The sequence below is a fragment of the Monocercomonoides exilis genome, assembly GCF_001643675.1.
Source record: "Monocercomonoides exilis strain PA203 chromosome Unknown scaffold36-1065637, whole genome shotgun sequence".
In the NCBI taxonomy this organism is placed as follows: domain Eukaryota; phylum Preaxostyla; order Oxymonadida; family Polymastigidae; genus Monocercomonoides; species Monocercomonoides exilis.
In genome coordinates this window covers 229,863-247,795 of record NW_027150581.1, presented here as the reverse complement: position 1 = coordinate 247,795, position 17,933 = coordinate 229,863, and the positions used below count along the sequence as shown (strand labels likewise).

The following is a 17,933-nucleotide window of genomic DNA, read 5'->3' as shown; positions in this document are numbered from 1 at the left end:
AGCAAATGGATTGTGGCGGGGATGTTCAATGGAGCTGTTGTGGAAAATCTGGCATGAAAATTGGAAGAATGGAAAGGTGCTGAATGTTAGAAAAAGTTGGTCAAGAATGCAAGAGGAATTGTGATAAAGATGGGATTTTTTGGAAAGTTGGCGAAAGAAGAAGAAAGAGAAGAAAAAGAATCGCAAATTGGAAATGTTGAGGAGGGAAAAAGAAATAGGGTGAGGAATGTTTGTGGGCGCGATGATTTTTTTGCACTGCAAAGTTGCTGGTAACGATGAAGGAGGAGATAGATGCTGTGTGTTTCGGAGCAGTAAGGCTGAGAAAAGCAGACAGAAGAAAGAGAAAGAATGATGAATGACAGGTTGTTGGGGGGTGAAGATGAAGCTGATGAAAGGAAGCTGGATGGGAATATGCCCCATGGAGCAGATGTGTTTGTTGAGTGAGGTTGAGTGGCAGTTGGATTTTGGAAGGGCGCAGAAAGAAGAGGGAGATGAAGAACATTTGGAGTGAGTGGATCATGCTGTGACAAGAGAAAAAAGATGAAGGAAAGGAGGGCATTTATATTGTGATATGCATGAAGGGATTGGAAATATCCTTGTAAATTCACAAAAAAAATATCTTGTAATTTTTAAGAGTGATTATAATCTCTGTATTCTCTGTTTTTTTCATTAAAATTGTTGATTTCCTTTTTTCAGAGCTATTCTGGGTTTGCACATTTTTGTTCCATAATCAATTTTTTCTTTCATTCACTTTTTATAACACAAAACTCGATAAAATACAACACATGAATGTTTTGTTTTGCTTTTGTTTCGAATTTTGTGACGAATTTGTGAAAGTTCATTTAAAAAAAAAACATTTATTCTAACATTTTTTCAATATTGTAATATAATATTTTTTATTTGAAAATTTAGAGTTCGACAAATGAGTAGTGAATCTAAATTATAAGAAACCAAGCACTTCTCATTTTGGCAATAGCATCTTATAGGATCAAGTTTTGATTTCGGTTCCCTTTAAGTTGGCAATTCAATCTTTGAGAAGATGCAGTTTAATTGACTTATAAATCTCACTCCATCCGTCGTCAGCTGCCTCAATTCCATTTCAAGCGCACATTTCGGAAACGCTCTCCCTTCTGATGTTGACAAATTGATCACCACATCTATCAGTGAAAGAATTCCGCTTCTCACTGATACCACAAACATTCTCGATGAAGTTCCTGCTGTTAAGTTGCAATCAATATTCATTTGCAATAAATCAAGATGACCTGTTGATGCACTGAACAAAGCTCCAGCTGATGAAAGGGCTCCTGTCCCAATCGAACTCTTCTCTTTGCCCATCCCAATAACTGAAATCTTCTTTGATCCAATATCAATTGTTGCTGTCTCGCTTGCGTGATTCCCGTCCATCAGTGTGATTGCCAAGCTAATCTGCACCTCACACATCTCGAAGGCCTTCTTCACCGTTTTGCACGGATTTGATTCATTTGCCCCACATAGTTCATATTCATCATTCCCACCCACCCCAACATATCTATCTTTCATTCCCTCCTTCAGCCAATCCTTCTTTTGTGTGTCTTGATTCACCCAACTGCCGGATTGTAAATATCCATAGCACACTCTCCTATTATCGCTATTTGTTGTATACGACTCATAAAATGGGCTATTCAATGAAAAAAGATTGTAATAATCTCGAAAACACACATCATGACCAAATTGATCGGAATCGCTGCACTTGCATTCATGAAAGAAAAGAAAATAACAATAAAAATTATCAGTTGGAACTGCTGTGTTCTTTGGTTCAAAATACAATCCTCCTCCAATTGACATCGCAGAACATGAAATGAATTGAATGCTCCTCATTTTGAATTGTTCAGGTGCACTTCTACAAAACATTCCTCCGCCATAATTGTTCGTAAGTGAACATGAAGTGAATAAGCACTCAAACACACAAGAGCTCTCCTCAATATCATTTTCTGCTCCAATACAGGAAGATCCAGAAGCATTAAAATCATGAAGATAAAGTCCACCTCCGACGCTATTCGCTTTACATTTCTGGAACTCGCACCCACTGATCATTACACAAGATGAAATAGACCTGGCATACATCCCTCCTCCATAATTTTTTTGGGCAGTACAAGCATTGAATGAGTTGTTCTCGATCTTGATTGAACTGATTGAACAACGCATAATTCCTCCACCACAACAACATACAGAGCAGTCATTGAACAAGCATTATTAAACCGAAAGCATCAGATGACAGGTCGTATAAGAAAATAGCTCTTCCATTCGAAGTATCGTTATCATGAAAGACAATATTTCCGCAGTTTTCGATTTATTCCTTGTACACATAAAAACATGTGAATTCGAACGGAAACCAAAATGATCAAGCATCTCTCATTTATCGATCTTATTACAGCAAAAAAAACGTACTAAGCAATGGCATTCATTAGCGAAGATCTCGAAAATATCAATCAAAAATTCAATTCAAAAAAATTCAAAAATGCATTCACCACATGCATGAATATATATAATGAGCTATGAAGCTAACAAACTCCTTCAGAAATTTCAAAAACATATTATTGTGGGATAGATCAGTATTTAATAATTATATGGTTAGTTGATCGAAAAATTTTTTGGTGTTATTCAACATTGTTTTTTTGCTTCATTCCGAGTGGTTTCAATTACCAATAATTATTACGAATATTAGTATGTAAATTTCAGAATTTTTAAAGCCTTAAACAAAATGGTACGATTCAGACCTATGCCAAAATCTCTATTCTTCATTTTCAAAAGAGAATGACATTTCAACACATCAACAACAAAGCATTCAATCTTCAAATAACGAAATATATCAACAAAGTGATTCTTCAAAAAATATTTCAAAAAAGAATGCTAAAGAAAAGTCAACAAAAAATAATTCTCATTCTCAATCTTTTTCAAAATCATTAAATTCTTCGAAAACATCATCACAAATAACAAATGGATTACCAAACTTGGGAAACACTTGCTATTTGGCTTCTCTTCTTCAATGCATGTCTTCAATTACTTCACAAAAACAATCATTACTTAAAACCATTTTATTCAAAAACAATTTATCTTCACGTGTTATTAGCGTTTGCAATCAACTTGCTAAAGATGGAATTACAGCGCGTTCGTGCGTCCCATTGCTTGTCAACAGATGGGAAACGTTTTGTGGATTTGGAAGCAGACAGCAGCAAAACGTGGCTGAAGCATTTGACAATCTTCACCAACTTCTTCAAAAAGATGAGTTGATAAATAAGGACACCTTCAATCCTGTTTTAATCACTCATTTCAAATGCCGAAAATGCCAAAAAATTTCATCACGTTTCAATGAAATTGTCAACAATGTAGTTATTAATTCATCTTCTCCTCATAAAGGTCTATCTTCTCTCTTTTCAACTGAGATATTGAACGGAAAGAACAATGTTTATTGCGATGAATGCAGGGGAAAATGCTGTGCTGCGAGATGGGAGGAAATGGCTGCATTTCCAGATGTGCTAGCTCTCTGTCATGAATGCACTGATTCTGCTAGTTCTGCGCCTTCGAGAACGCTTCTTATTGAAACTGATCGTACTAACCAGCGCACGTTCTGCAAAGGGTTTTTAACAGAAAACATTCAACATCTTCAAGAGAGCAATAAGGAAACTATCATTTATCATCTTTCAGTACAAATACTATTTAAGCGTTTGGATCAAAGAAATGGACACTGCATTGCTGTTGTAAAAAGGATAAATGGACATGATGTCAAATGGAATGTTTGCAATGATGCTGATATGACCGAATTTGATAATGATAATTGGAATTCATCATCGAAAGATCTTTTCTACCAGGGTCACACACCTTTTCTTTCATTCTATATCAAGGAAAAAACAAGGCCAACACTGTCAACTCTTTAATTTGGTGGTTCATCATCTTCTTCAGAAACATCAAATTAAAACACTTCAAATAACTTATCATTATTATTATTATTATTATTATTATTATAATCATCATCATCATCATCATCATCATCATCATCATCATCATCATCATCATCATCATCATCATCATCATCATCATCATCATCATCATCATCATCATCATCATCATCATCATCATCATTCTAAAACCCCTCTCATTTTACAACTTCCGTTCCACAACAATCATCATCAATCACATCTTCATATGGATTGGAAGCTTTGAAAGAAAGAAGAAAGAAAACGGGCATCTTTTCTCCCAATGAAAAGAGATTAATCTTCAAGCCCAAGACAAAATTATGGAGAGAGTTTTCAGAAGAAACAAACATCAAAGTTTCTCTGTCACACTTCTTCAAACTTACTACCAACTTCTCGAAAGTGAAAAGATGTGCAGATCTTTGTGGAATGTGTGAGAAGTTGGACTATTTGGAGAATAAATTCAAATCTTCACAAAACAAAAATGGACTTTCTTCTGCCGAGTTTCAAACTCTGAAACTTCTTCGACAACTCAGACTTGTTGCAGAAATGCAACGAAAACATTATCAATCAACAGTTGATAATGTGAAGGGAGAAGCAGTCTTCGTCTTCGACTTTAAAGAAAAATGGAAACTCCCCATCAGAAAGAACCAACTTCAACAAGAATACTTCAACTATCAACAAGTTTCTCAATTCACAACCATCTCTCTTCAAAAAATTAATAATCAACAAATAAAACGAACATTCAACTTCTTCTCCGACTGCCTCTCAAATGATCACAGATTTGTTATTGAGTGTCTGGAATCTGTGATCAAAAGACACTTCTTCTCAGACACTCACACTTTTAAGTTCTTCTGCGATTCTGACCCACATAACTGAAATCGCTTCCTCCTTCACTTCATCCTCTCAAAACAATCCAAACTTCTCAAAAAGAAAAATACTCAACTCAATTTCTTTGCTGAGCACCACGGAAAGAATATCTGTGATAGTGAATTTGATTCGTTAGTTAATGCAATCGACAACAATCTTTCGACTGAACACATCACCACACTTCATGACTTGATCAACTTCTTCGAAAACAATATGAACACTTCGACATCAGCTTCTTCGACATCACAACAAGACATTTTTCAATCATCCTCATCAAACAACTCCCCATTGTCATCATCTATCAATGACTCTGTGCATGAGAGGTACTTTGAAGAATATGTGCCATCTTGGCAAATTTCATGGCCTTCATTGTCAGTCCCTCACATGAAGGACTCCTTGTATTTTGAGCGCAAAGGCTCATATGTCTGTGCTTCAGCTGTTGGATATCTTCCTCAACGCACTCTTGTTGCCCTCGAATCTTCGACAATGAAAGAGAAAGTTCAACGTTCAAGTAAGTCATTTCACTCTGTTATCACATCATCTAACTCTTCTCTTCTTTCTCAATCTTCTCAAGATCTTCCTTCAAGGAGATTTGAGCTTCTTCTTGACTCTTCTTCTATTAATGAATCTCAAAATTGTATTAATGGTGTCCCTTATTAAGAAACTGGTTATTGTGCATGCTTAGCTGGCACTCTATCGGAAGGGTGCTGGACATGACTGTTCGTATTAGATATTGCAGCCTTCGGGCTGCTTTATCCGGACCTGGATACGACGAACAGCCTCCCAGGTGCACAACAGTTAGAATCCGATTGCTTTCTTGTGGTTTTTGTCCCTATAATGTCCCTATAATTGAATTGGTTATTGTCCCTATTATATTTGTATTAATCGAGATTCATTAATAGAGAGAGTTATGAGGGAATTCATAGATCTTTGAGTGAGGTCTTTGGAAGAGAGAGTTGACGAGAGTGTGAAATGTTGTTTTATCATTGTGCTTGTCTTTTTTCTTTGTTGGATTTGATCTTTTTGAGTCAAAGTTAGAGAAATATCAGAAAGGGGAGAGTGGATGGAGAACAGAGGGAAAATAGACAAGTCAGTTTTTGAACTTTTTATATAAGTATTCTTTTTTGTTAGGAATTGTATTTGATTCCGTGAATTTGTTGTTATAGTATAGATTTTTCTTATATTTTATATTGTTCAAAATTGTTGATTTTTCAGTTGTTTATTTGTGATTGTTTTATGATTATGTGATAGAATTATGTTTTTTTGAAAGTTATTGAATCTGATAAAAAATATTCTGATCGTTTTCTATTTTTCAAATGATTAATATCATGAAGTACTTTAAGTTTTTTTTGTCATATTGATTGGTGTTCGACTGTAATTTTTTAATATGTTTATTTTTCATTTCACTGATCTTTTTTCCATTTCGAAAAAAAAACTCAAATTCGAATATACAAGCATTTTTCTTTTTGAAATCATTTTTATTTCTTCCATATCGCAATGCCATATATAGAAAACAAACAAACTCAAAAAAAAAATCATCATGAATTTTTTCACACAGATCAACAAAAAACTTTTCGATATAAAATGATCTCAATGATCATGAAAATTTTTTCATAACGTGGAGAATTGCAGAAATCGTTATCAACCTCATGAAACACTTCAACAACATATAAATTTTATCTATGAGCAATTAATATGCATTTCTGCAAATTGCAGATCAACATAAAAATCGAAATATGAAATGGGATTTTTATGATGAAAAAGGTTTGAAATTTCGTGTTGATACTTTATTTTCGAAATTTTTCTTAATTTGCCAAAGATTCTATTATAAAATTTTGAATATTTCTTTCGTTTTTCTTTGTGGAAATTCTGTGGCTCTTTCTCAACTGAAGCCATAGTTGAATTTTGTTGTTTTCCGTTTCTTAATACATTAAAACAGGTTTGACGTTATTTGTCCTTCGGATATTTTCTCAATAATTAATTATTTTTTCTATTCTTTTGAAATCTTTTACTCCTGTTTTTTTTTGTAATTCTTGGAAAGAAGGGATATTTTTTTATTTCTCATTGCTTTTCACTTGAGGAAAGAGCCTTGCTGCTCGGTGTTTGAGTTGCAGAGAAATGAGGAGAAACAGCGGAATTTTTTCATGATAAGCTTGAATTTATATTCGCCTTTTCGGAGAGCTGTTTAATGTAAATGCTATGCTTGTTATTTTATTTTATCCATTCTAGCAGCGAGAAAGGAAAGAAAAGAAAGAGGAAAATGAAAATTGGAATGAAAGTTACGATGCTAACAACTCACTAAATGATCCAAACAAAGCCAGTGAAGAACAGCTAACCAACACAAAAGTGAAAGAAGGAAGCTCAAATTCACTCAATCTTCAGTCTTCTTCCACTTCTTTTGTGGCAAACAAAACAGAATCGCCTGAAAAATCAGTCAGAACAGCTGCCTCGACACATACGCTGAATAAATTCTCTCCTCAAATCAAACTTTCACGCAGGGCGAGAACAACAACACGCACATCGAAGTTGCTCAAAGCAGCAAATTTGCTTCAGAACAATACAACTTTTGCTTCTGCTGCTTCTTCTGCCTCTGCCTCATCGAATGTTGGTTTTCCAGCTCCCTCTTTTACGATTTCAAGTACTCAGACAAAGAATTCTTCATCCTCTTCTTGTTCTGTTTCACTGCTGAGCATGCCACCAACTGCATTCGGAAGAGCACTCAAACGAAGCAGAGGGAGAAAAGCGCTTGCTGCCTTCAAGCGTACGATCTGTAAAAAAAAGTACATGCAAAATCAAGGATAGCTCCACCAGAATTTAAATCAGAAGTGCTGGGGCTGACAAACAAGATGGGAGGAAGTGGAAATAACATTAATAATAATAATAATTGTAGCAGCAAGAAGAAGAAGCTATTTCGTGTAGGGATGGAAAAAGTTCAGCTAGCTATTTCAAGAGGAAGAAAACCGAAGATGCGGAGGAAGAAGATGATGACGGCAATGGGACTGAGTCAGCAGGGGCAGAAGAGCGAAGGATGAACAAATGCTAATGCGACAGCGCAGAATGCGAGGTGTTTGGAGAAAGCTGCCGCATTGGAGAGTTAAAGGAAACTTGGAAACAAAGAGAAAGTGAAGGAAGAGGAGAAAGGAGAAAGGAGAAAGGAGAAAGGAGAAAAAAGAATGGAGAAAGAGAAGGGAAGAATTTTTTCTGTGTTTGATGAGCTTCCATCAGATGAATTGGAATATAGCATGCAAAGAGGAGGGAAACGGAGAGGGCAAGCGAGTGTGAGAGGGAAAGGAAAAGCGAAAGGAAAAGCAATCCAATCCAAAACAAGTCCAACAATCGGTTCAGATGCTGTTTTGAGTGAGCTGCTTTCGAGAGAGCTGGAGCTGCTATGTATGGCAGATGGCAGCATCACATTTGACTCTTCTGAGCCTGACACTCGTGAGACAAGTGGAAGAAGCAGAAGTGACATTGATGGGAATGGCTATGACGAGGAAGTGGATGATAAGGAGGAGGAGGAAGAAGAAGAAGACGTGGAGTTAGACAGGATTCTCAGTGCAAAGATATCCATGACAAGCACACAAGCCAGCCGGCAGACACCGAAAAAGAGCAGATCTGTTTTTGAATATGGCACCTCTGCCACATTCAACTCAGTAAAAATTAGAGAAAACAGCTCAGTCGAAACAACATTTAATTCAGTTGAGATGAAGAGAGGCAGAAGAAGGAGGCACTTACGAAGAAGAAGAAGAACATACTGAAGCTGACACATGGAAGTATTATTCCTCTAATCAAGCCAGTCTTCCTTCTGCTGCCTTCAAATCTCGTTCAGGAAGAGGAAATCAAGGCAAAGACGCTCAAAAGAAAGATCTGACCGAGAGGGAAAGGGAAGAACATGTTCTATTTGTTCGAGATGAAGAGATGAAAGAGTGAGTGAACGGAGCAGGTGCAGCAGACACTGAAGAAGCAGAAGAAGACAGTGAAGATGATGACAATGACGATAGCGATGATAGTTACGTTAGCTATGATGAAGATTATTTCGATATATCACGATCTGCTGACACATCAAATGCCGATGAGACAGATAAGACGATAGAAAGAGAAGAAGACTTAACTTCACGCCCTGCCCTGCGCTTCCCTCACAAACAGCCAAAGATGTTTTCATCGATATCCCAAAAGAGCAATCAGAAGAAGTCGCATGTCACTTTCTCACACACCTTAACCATCGTCTGCGGAGAGCTCAGTCCAACCCATCTGCAGTTCACCTTTCCTTCAGCCAAGTCCACAAAGGAAAACGAAGAGAAATAAGACGAGAACGCAATTGGCTCAGACGGATGCAGAGAAGCCAGGCAGAACCCGCACAGAAGACACAGCAATCACAGTTTGGCTGCTGTTTCAGTTTCACGAATTCATCCTGTCTTGTCTGATATCAGAGCAGCACTCGACAGATCAACGCAAACACGCCTCAGAACAGCTGCGGCGAACGGGTTTGCCACGGCTTGTTTATTAGCGAGTTTGCCTAGCCAGACAGGTTGCGCTTATATTAATTCCAATGGAGGAGGATTTTATGGTGGAGGAGTGGATGACTTTGGGATTATCATTCTGTTTGGGAGGAAAGGCAGACTGAAGACAGGGCTGGAGACACTGTTTTGTGGTCGATGCAGCAGGTTGGGAAGAAAGAAGGCGCTGCTTTGCTCCTCTCACTCGGAAAAGCGCTGTCCCATTTTTTGAATCAATTCAAGTTGCCACAGACCCTGAAGCCCATTACGATTCCATCATCTCATGCCGGTGCAACAGGGGGAATATTGGCGAATGATGCGAACAAGTTTTTGAATCTGCTGTGTGGAATGAGGCTGTTCAGCTTGGGAGGAGAAGATGCTGTGAGAGATGCGCAACTGGTGGAGAACATGAAAAAGGAGATGAATGTGTGGAGAGGAGAAGAAGAGAAGCTGAGGAAGGAAGGGACGAGGCAAGAGACACAGTTGAGCTGTTCTGCGAAGAGAGAAAAACATTTGGAAATGTGTCTGATGTGTAGAATAAGATCAATAGAAAGAATGACAATGGATTCTCTTTGAACACAATTGATAATGAAACATTTGCAGTCAATACGAATATAATGAGACCCGCTTCTGTTTACTTCGTCTGTCTTTATCAAAGACAAGTTAATATTGCTGTCTGCCTTAGAAAATGCAATTTTTGTTCATCCTCAAAGAACAGCATGCGTCCCATTCATCGGAGAAACTCTGTTCGAACTGACAAATCCATCTATTCAGTTTGCTCTGCTGCACATTTAACATCCACAGAAAGGAGAGCAGCATTCGATTCTGCCTTCTTCTCTCAAGTTTTCGTGGATGCCTCTTGTCAACATGTGCCCTCCCCCGCTTTTTCATTTGCTCACTTCAATCGTCCGCACTCTGCCTTCAAAGCTGCTTTCAGCATCTTTCACTTCATCTTCCGTGTTCTCCATCCCTTCTCTATTCACCTCCTGCGTCGCTTCTATTTCCATTTCTCAGTCCATGTCATCCTCCATCACAACACCTGCCATCATCTCATTCTCCACGCAGCCCCTCGGACCTTCTGCCGCGTTGTCCAATCGCCTGCTGCTTTGTCTGCTGGCCACGCGCACTGCACTCATCGCTTTTGTCACCGCTCTTCGTAAGTTGATGGTGAAGAAGGACCTGTTTCACAATATTTCAGCCATATTCGAGACACACCATGTCAAGAAACCTTCTTCTTCTCCTTCGATGTCCATTTCTGCCTCTCACATCCAGCGATAGAAGTCTGTTTGTGCTGCATCCTCACAACAAGCTACACATTCCTCTTCTGCATCTTCTCAGCAAGCAGCTGTGTCTCAGTCTACTTCATTGGCATTTTCAATTGTATCGAATATGACAACAAATTCACAGGAACTGAGTGGATCTTCAAACGCTGCTGCTAATGGAGCTAATACAACTTCTGTTGGCAGTGAGATGAATGCGTCAGGAACAGCAAGTGGAGAAGGAGGAGAACTTTCCTGTCAGATAAAGATAGACTAATTCTCAGCTATACTTCTCCATCAGATCCAGACGAGCTCCACCTCATCTCAGTAACTTTTTTCTTCTCTTTCGAATTCCCCCTCTCCTTCCTCTTTTCCGTCATTCACATCAAAAAATTCTCCATCCTCAGTTTCCCTCCCTTTTCCTTCGACTAATTCTCTTCCACTTCAGCGTTATCAACGAACATCTCCTTCTCTTTCTTTTCTCCCAGCCATCTGGAACAGTTCCTAATAATTCGACGATGCGAAGTCAACTTTCTCGAATTCTTTCTCATTTGTTAAAGGATGCTCTTTCATCTTCACCTGCAACTATCCTCCTTGCTCTGATTTTGTCACAGTTACCATCTGATTTATCATCATAGTCATTATCATCTTCTTCTTCTTCAGATCGTATTTCAACATTTTTTGCATCTTCATAAGTGATAATAGCATAAATAAAAAAAATGGAATTTATGAAGAAAAGAAACTGGTTGAAGATGAAAAGATGATTGTTTTGTGAATGAAGAGAATGAAGATAAAGAGAAAGATAAATTTATTAAAGACAGAATATTATGAATGTAATTTGGATTTAAAAAATTGAAGAGATTTAAAAAGAAAAAAATGTAATATGGAAAAGGAGAGAAGTTGGAAGAGAAGATTTCAACGAGCAGTAAAAGAACGCTTAAACGGAGAAATAATCAATTGTTATTTATCTGAATCATTCCGTCAGCTGCTTCTTTTTCATGAGTGTCCTTAAGCACAGCAACAAACAGCAGGGAAGGGATTAAAAAGGTGATACTTCGAAGAGCTTATCCGTGGTTGGGAAGCCACTTGGAAGTGACAGAAAGCACGCACTCGCTTTGTCATAGCGAGGCAATGTTAAGCTCACAGGCATCATAGCAGATGATGCTGTTGTGGGCAAAGGTGTTATTCGGGAAGGGCTGATCAGTTGCAGGTGAACAAGTGGCTGTCGATATGTTCACAGTTGTTCGCCTCTGAGCTTATCGAAAGAAATAGTGGTGAAGAAGGAGAACATTATGTAGAAGAAACTTTTTGACTGATTTAACACAATGAGATGAGAATAACAACCCTGAAACCTCCAATGGTGAGATCTGCGGAAATGAGATGCTCGAGGGAGCAGCTGGAGCCATCGTCGAACACGAGAACTGGCGAGGCAGCATTGAGCGTGGAGAGGTTGATGTTGGAGAAAAAGAAATAGGAATCAGGGAGAGTACAAGAGCGTACTGAAAGATGTGGAAGGAATGGATAGGTTCATTGGAGAGGAGAAGTATGTCTCGGTAAAAACAAAGGAGTGTAGAGTTGAGGAGTGTGGACAAATCGGCTGGAGAAAATAGGGAGGAGGCAAGCGGGGAGCCGCACTGACGGGCGGAGGAGCAGGCTTCTTGGTAGACTTATATCTGGTTGGAGCGTTCGAAGGTGATGAAGGGGAGGAAGAAGATATCCACATCGAGGTCAAGGCCGGACTATGAGGAGTCGGAGCTACAGATGGAGGTGTTTGTAGCAAGAGAAGGATAGGTGAAGTCGAGAAAAAAGAGGAACTCATTGTTTTGGGCATGAATGCTGAAACAACGAAGAAAGATATCCATGCTCACTTAACAGGTCAAACAATAGCCTTCAAAATAGCGCCAGAGACGAAACAACAGATTCACCTTGCTTTGTTCAATTTTCTGGAGAATAAGAAAAAAATGCATTGATAGAGGTGGAACATACAATGTTGCCGGTTTGATGCTCAGTTACGGAGGATAATTCTCTGGCTGACTCATCATTTACGTCAGGAGCAAGAAATGTTGGAAGAGAAAGGAGAAAAGCATTCTGCTGAAGATTCGTTGTTGCGCCACAAACTTGCTAACTTCTTTCTTGACTGAAAAGCAGAAGGATCTCTGTCAGGAAATTCAACTGAGTTGGCAAAGATAAAGGAATAAGATGAAAAAGAGAAGAACAGATAACATTGAGAATGTGAGATCTTTGGAGTCGTTGAAGCAACAGAATGCGAAGCCAAAAAGAAAAAGATGAAAAATGAGAATATTTGAAGAAGAGGAGGAAGAAGAAATGAGTATGGTTGTGGTGCTGAAGCTTTTTTAGAAAAAAAGTGAAAATTCCCCAATTTCCTTTTATTTATTCATTATTTCATTGCAATTTTTTAAACTTTGTGTGATCAATTAATAAAAAAACAAGTTTTAAGAATTAATGTTTTTTAACAATAATTAACAACAAAGCGTTGTTTATTAGAAAAATATCTAGCTTTCAATCATGTTTTTGTCTGTTTGTTTTTAAAATTGTTTGTTTTTGACAAACGTTTTTTGATCTTCAACAAAAATTTTTAAAGAAATTATTTCCAATAACATCATTAAACAAATTTTATTCTAAAAATTAATTAATAGCATATTGTTGTAATTGTTTTCATGTTTAACAAACCAGTGAACTTTTTTTTTTGATAATCAAATTTTCGAAATTTTTTGAATAGTTTTTCTAAGTTTTTTTCAAAATTTGTAATAAAAACAATTTTAATAAATTTAAAATCAACAAATTAATTATTATAATAATATATTATTGCATATTTTCGCAAATTTTTTTGGAAATATTTTCTTATTAACCAAACCCTTAACGAAAAAATATTTTGATCAACCTTCGTAAATTTTTATGATATCAAAAAAAATCACCTAATTTCTCAGATCAATAACTGAAAGAAAAGAAACTGACATGAGTTTGAATTTTTATTAATTTTTCTAATTTTTTTGATGATAAAGAATTTTCGATGTAGAATGAAATATTTTCGATTTCTAATTAAACTTTTTCGATTTTGAATAATAATTTTCGATGTTGTATTATTTTTGGTGTAGTTAATTAGATATAAAAACATAAGAGTGTTGCGTCAAAAGAAAAGCTCAAATAAAAAGATCAAAGCTGACTCAACATGAAATATTTTTTTATAAGATTTTTATTTCTTATCAAGAAATGTTTTTTAAAAAATTTGTATAAATTTTTCAAATATGTTTAGTCTGAGCTGTCATCAAAGCCTTAATGAGTGGATTTATGCAAATGCGGGTTTGCAACATCACTATTATTCCAGTTTTTCAATTTTTTTATTGATAATTTGAAAGATAAAACGTTAAAATATCATCATAAGAGTGACTCTGGGTGATGTGAAGAAAAAAATTCCACACATCAGTCAACAATTTTTCACTTTGAAAATTCCAAGTTTTTTTTTGAATATAAATTTAATATGTGTAATTATTTTTGTAATCATTAAATATTGATAGTTATTTCGGTTTTTTCATTCACTACGAATGCTTGTTAATGAACACAGAAAAGAAATATCTCAAACAACAATCTTTTTTGTCTTTCTTTCACATCAAAAATTCACTTTTTATCAAACAAAAAAAATATAAATAAAATGTGTTATAATGATATTCGATTAAATTGCGCAAGCCTATAAATACTAAAGAACCACAGATTAATCTACAACACCTCTTGTTATGGGAGCAGACTCTTGTAATAACGGGGCTAGTCAATCAAAAATTTTTTTATTTAATGATCCCGCAAAGCATAATTGGACTCGCTTTGTGAGCGATGTCTGGAATTCAGGCCGCCGGGACAACGAGCGGTGGGGCAATTTTCACATCCACCTCCAGTGCTTCTGCGACATCCCAAGAAAATTAAGTTCATTCTCCTTGTTTCAATTCGCAAATAACTCAACCGGAACCTTTTTCAACGATTCCGCAGTCTTCACAATCCCAAGGTGAAGAATGTCGCTATGACCAAGAAGATAGAATGCAAGTTATCCTGGAACGAGAGGCAGCAGATTTCTTTGGCAGCGTCTTATCTTATAAAATTTTTGACATCCCAATAGACAAGAGGGATGTAGCAGAAACGATCGAATTCTATAATTCCATTCCCCTGGCTCCGTTCATCCCTTCGTCAATTCGTAAGCACGAATTTACAGCCAAGTGGGCGTTGGATGCACTGTGTCAAGTGGGGGAACGAATTGAAAAGAAGCCCTTCCAGACCATTAAGTCCTTTCAATTTGTGGGAGACTCAGCACGCGAAGACTCGAGAATTCCAATTGAGGATGCTCTTTCTTTTTTAACGGTATCATTGTGGGAAAGTGGAATTAAAAGAATTGCAGGAAGTCAGGGATTGATTTCAGTGAAAGTTAAAAGAGAAAAAAATTGAGTATCCTTTGTATACAGATTACCAAAAAGAAGTTATTAAACGAGCACAACCGATATCCACATACAGGAGCAGCATCGGAGGCCGTTCGCGTGGGAGAATATCACAGAGAAGGAGGTTTTTTCTGGGAGAGAATTATGCAAAGCCCAACAAATGACTAGGAAGCGAATGGAATCGAAGACGAAACATGAGCACAAGCAGGTTCAGAAGCCGCTCTGTCGGGAGGAAGTCCTCACAGTTGGAAAAACAAAGGAAGTCATCGGAGGAAGATCGAAATTCTTCCTCCATGCTTCGATAGACATGCCAGTGAAGAGAATAATTTCCATCGGAATCAAGCCGGATTGGAAAGTGAAGCAGGAAAGTGAAAAACAAGAAAAAGAAGTTGCTGCTGGAAAAGGATTCATCGGCACAGAGAAAGAGCAAGAAGAATTATCGTGCTGCCTTTTGGAAGGAGATCAAGCCAGAATTCTCAGGGAACTGAAGAAAGCAGAAGTCAAATGTCTTAGCAACCTGTTCTTCATCCCCAAGAAGAACGGAAAATACCGCCAAGTCTTGGACTGTCACCCGCTGAATGCCGTGTTGAAGAACACTCACTTCAAGATGGAAAACCAACGCACTGTGGAGAAGCTTCTTCAAGAGTGAGACTTTGCAACATCATTAGACCTTTCGTAAGCATATTTCCAGATTCCAGTGAACGAATCGTTCATCCATTTCCTTGCATTCAAGCTCGGCGACAAGTACTTCGCATTCGAAGGCATGCCATTCGGAATGAAAGATGCTCCTCACATCTTTGCAAAGGTGATGCGAGATGTTGTGAAGAAAGTGAGACAGAGATGGAACGTTCACTGTGTTTCGAATCTCGACGAGATGCTCCTCCATCACCAAGACGCACAAGAGCTTTCAAGAATTATTCTAGAGATTTCTCAGTGGTTCGGAACGTTGGGTTTTATCATCAACAAAGAGAAGAGTGAGAAAGCTCCCAAGCAAGTTTTCACGTGTCTGAGATGGATATGGGTGATTCTTTTTGAAATCATAACTTTTTTCGGTGTATTTATTATTCTAAGATTGTTTCCCTTTGGGAAGAAATTTTCCATTTGAGCGCATAAATAATCACTACTGTCTCAAAAGCAAATGCATGAGCTGATATAAAAATTAAGAAGTATTGATATGCCTGTTAGCTTTTCAGAGTTCATTTGTAAACATTCAAGGGAAATTTTCAAACTGAAAATATTGATAGAAAAAAAAGGATTACAAAAATAATAACCAATGTATATAAATAAATATAATGAGCGTCGCAATGAAACAAATAGAATGATTTTCGAAAAAGGCAAATACTTTCCAAATGGATGGACAGAAGCCTTTTCTCAGCAGTAAATGAATGCAGAATTTCAATCTTTTCACACATTCATCTTTCGAATAATGAAGGAAAAGATTGAAATTCAGCATTCATTTACTGCTGAGAAAAGGCTTCTTTCCAATCATTAGGAAAGTTTTTGCCTATTTTGAAAGTCACAGTAGCTTTATTAAAAAAGTTAAATGTTATCAGATAACCATTTTTTGTAAAAATTTTTGTTGAACGCGAAAATTCAGTCAAAATTGTTAGCAATTGCTAACACAAAATATAAGCGAAGTTTAATTTTTTTTTGAGATAAAAAAAAAATATACGATGTAAAAAAAATTGCGTATTTAATATGAATTCACAATTTGTTGCTCCTAACAAAGGAACCAAAAAAGTCAATTGCAAAATTTCCTTTATATTTCACATTTGCTATTATTTCAAAAATCAAATCATAATTTAAAAAAACATTAAACTTTTTGTTCATAGTTAGTGTTCATAATGTTAGACTCTTTCAATAATTGAGAAAAGTGGTTTTTTCTCAACAATCGTTGATAGATGTATTTTAACAAAATCTCAGTTATTCTCTCAATAAATGCAAACATATGTGATTCACACAAATGAAACAACTTGCTCCATCGAATAAATAATGAAACATTTCAAATTTCGGAAAAACAAGAAGAATCTGTTTTCTCAGAATTCTTCTGAAAAGAAATATTATTTATTTGAACTGTCGAGGCGTTGGATGAGATACGAAAATAATTCTTATGAGTTTGTATTTATTGAGGGAACAACTGAGAAAATTTTCGAAATATAACTATCAAATGTTGTTGAGGCAATTCAACTGTCCACAGTTATTGAAAACACACATCATTTTGAATTCGAACTTAGTAAATTTCGTTTCTTGATCACAAAAGAGATTGTGTCAAATTTGAATCTATTGAATCAATTCATATGTGTTTGATAAAATTCGAATAAATAATAATCAATTAATATTGAAAAATCAAAAAAAAAAAAAAAAATTTTTTTTTCTCGAGTTCAATTTAAAAAATTAGCAAAAAATATATATATTCACATATTGCTTCAAACAGAAGCTTGAATTCAATGAGTGTTGTTCACAAACAAATATATCATAATTTTAAGACTGCACATTTTGAGTATTTGACAATTTTTTCTTCAAAAAATGATTCGAATTTTTTTGTTTTATTTTTTGATCAACGTTTTGCTCAAATTTCCACTAGATTTCGACATTGAGAGTTCTACTTGTTAGCATTGCTTTAACACTTTCATTTTTAATGTTTTTAATAATTTAAAAACTTTGAGAACTCTATTGTTTCAATAGTTTAAACACTTCATCGAATTTTTATAAAACTTAATTATCTGCAAAGGATACAGTATTTTCTGAGATTTCATATATTTTATTCATGGATTGAAGAGTATTATATCATATATCTTAGCACAAAAATTTATATTTTTATAAATAACAAGTTATGCATTTAAAACATAATGTCATCTTTCACAATTTTCGTGTCAAATACTTATTGTTTCTATTATTTATCATCTTAATTGTTTTTTTAAA

The 17,933-nt window shown here is 36.2% G+C and overlaps 6 protein-coding genes across 6 annotated transcripts; 5 read left to right on the top strand and 1 right to left on the bottom strand.

The window, feature by feature from the left end:
* Positions 1-868: 868 nt before the first annotated feature.
* MONOS_4232 (uncharacterized protein) lies at positions 869-2,454 on the bottom strand. The gene has a single exon (XM_067874290.1). The coding sequence runs from the start codon at positions 2,182-2,184 to the stop codon at positions 1,012-1,014; it is 1,173 nt and encodes a 390-aa protein (XP_067723617.1). The 5' UTR covers positions 2,185-2,454; the 3' UTR covers positions 869-1,011.
* A 2,579-nt stretch (positions 2,455-5,033) lies between these two features.
* MONOS_4233 (uncharacterized protein) lies at positions 5,034-5,480 on the top strand (the record flags this gene model as incomplete). The annotated part of the gene is made up of 1 exon (XM_067874291.1): positions 5,034-5,480. The coding sequence occupies one exon, from the start codon at positions 5,034-5,036 to the stop codon at positions 5,478-5,480; it is 447 nt and encodes a 148-aa protein (XP_067723616.1).
* A 2,513-nt stretch (positions 5,481-7,993) lies between these two features.
* MONOS_4234 (uncharacterized protein) lies at positions 7,994-8,575 on the top strand (the record flags this gene model as incomplete). The annotated part of the gene is made up of 1 exon (XM_067874292.1): positions 7,994-8,575. One exon carries the CDS (start codon positions 7,994-7,996, stop codon positions 8,573-8,575), a length of 582 nt encoding a protein of 193 aa, XP_067723615.1.
* Positions 8,576-9,148: 573 nt separating this feature from the next.
* MONOS_4235 (uncharacterized protein) lies at positions 9,149-9,889 on the top strand (the record flags this gene model as incomplete). Its single annotated transcript, XM_067874293.1, has 3 exons — positions 9,149-9,195; positions 9,248-9,301; positions 9,433-9,889. The coding sequence occupies 3 exons, from the start codon at positions 9,149-9,151 to the stop codon at positions 9,887-9,889; spliced, it is 558 nt and encodes a 185-aa protein (XP_067723614.1).
* A 4,730-nt stretch (positions 9,890-14,619) lies between these two features.
* MONOS_17893 (uncharacterized protein) lies at positions 14,620-15,179 on the top strand (the record flags this gene model as incomplete). The annotated part of the gene is made up of 2 exons (XM_067870858.1): positions 14,620-14,937; positions 15,039-15,179. 2 exons carry the CDS (start codon positions 14,620-14,622, stop codon positions 15,177-15,179), a joined length of 459 nt encoding a protein of 152 aa, XP_067723613.1.
* A 7-nt stretch (positions 15,180-15,186) lies between these two features.
* On the top strand, positions 15,187-15,660 carry MONOS_4236 (uncharacterized protein; the record flags this gene model as incomplete). Its single annotated transcript, XM_067874294.1, has 1 exon — positions 15,187-15,660. The coding sequence occupies one exon, from the start codon at positions 15,187-15,189 to the stop codon at positions 15,658-15,660; it is 474 nt and encodes a 157-aa protein (XP_067723612.1).
* Positions 15,661-17,933: the final 2,273 nt, after the last annotated feature.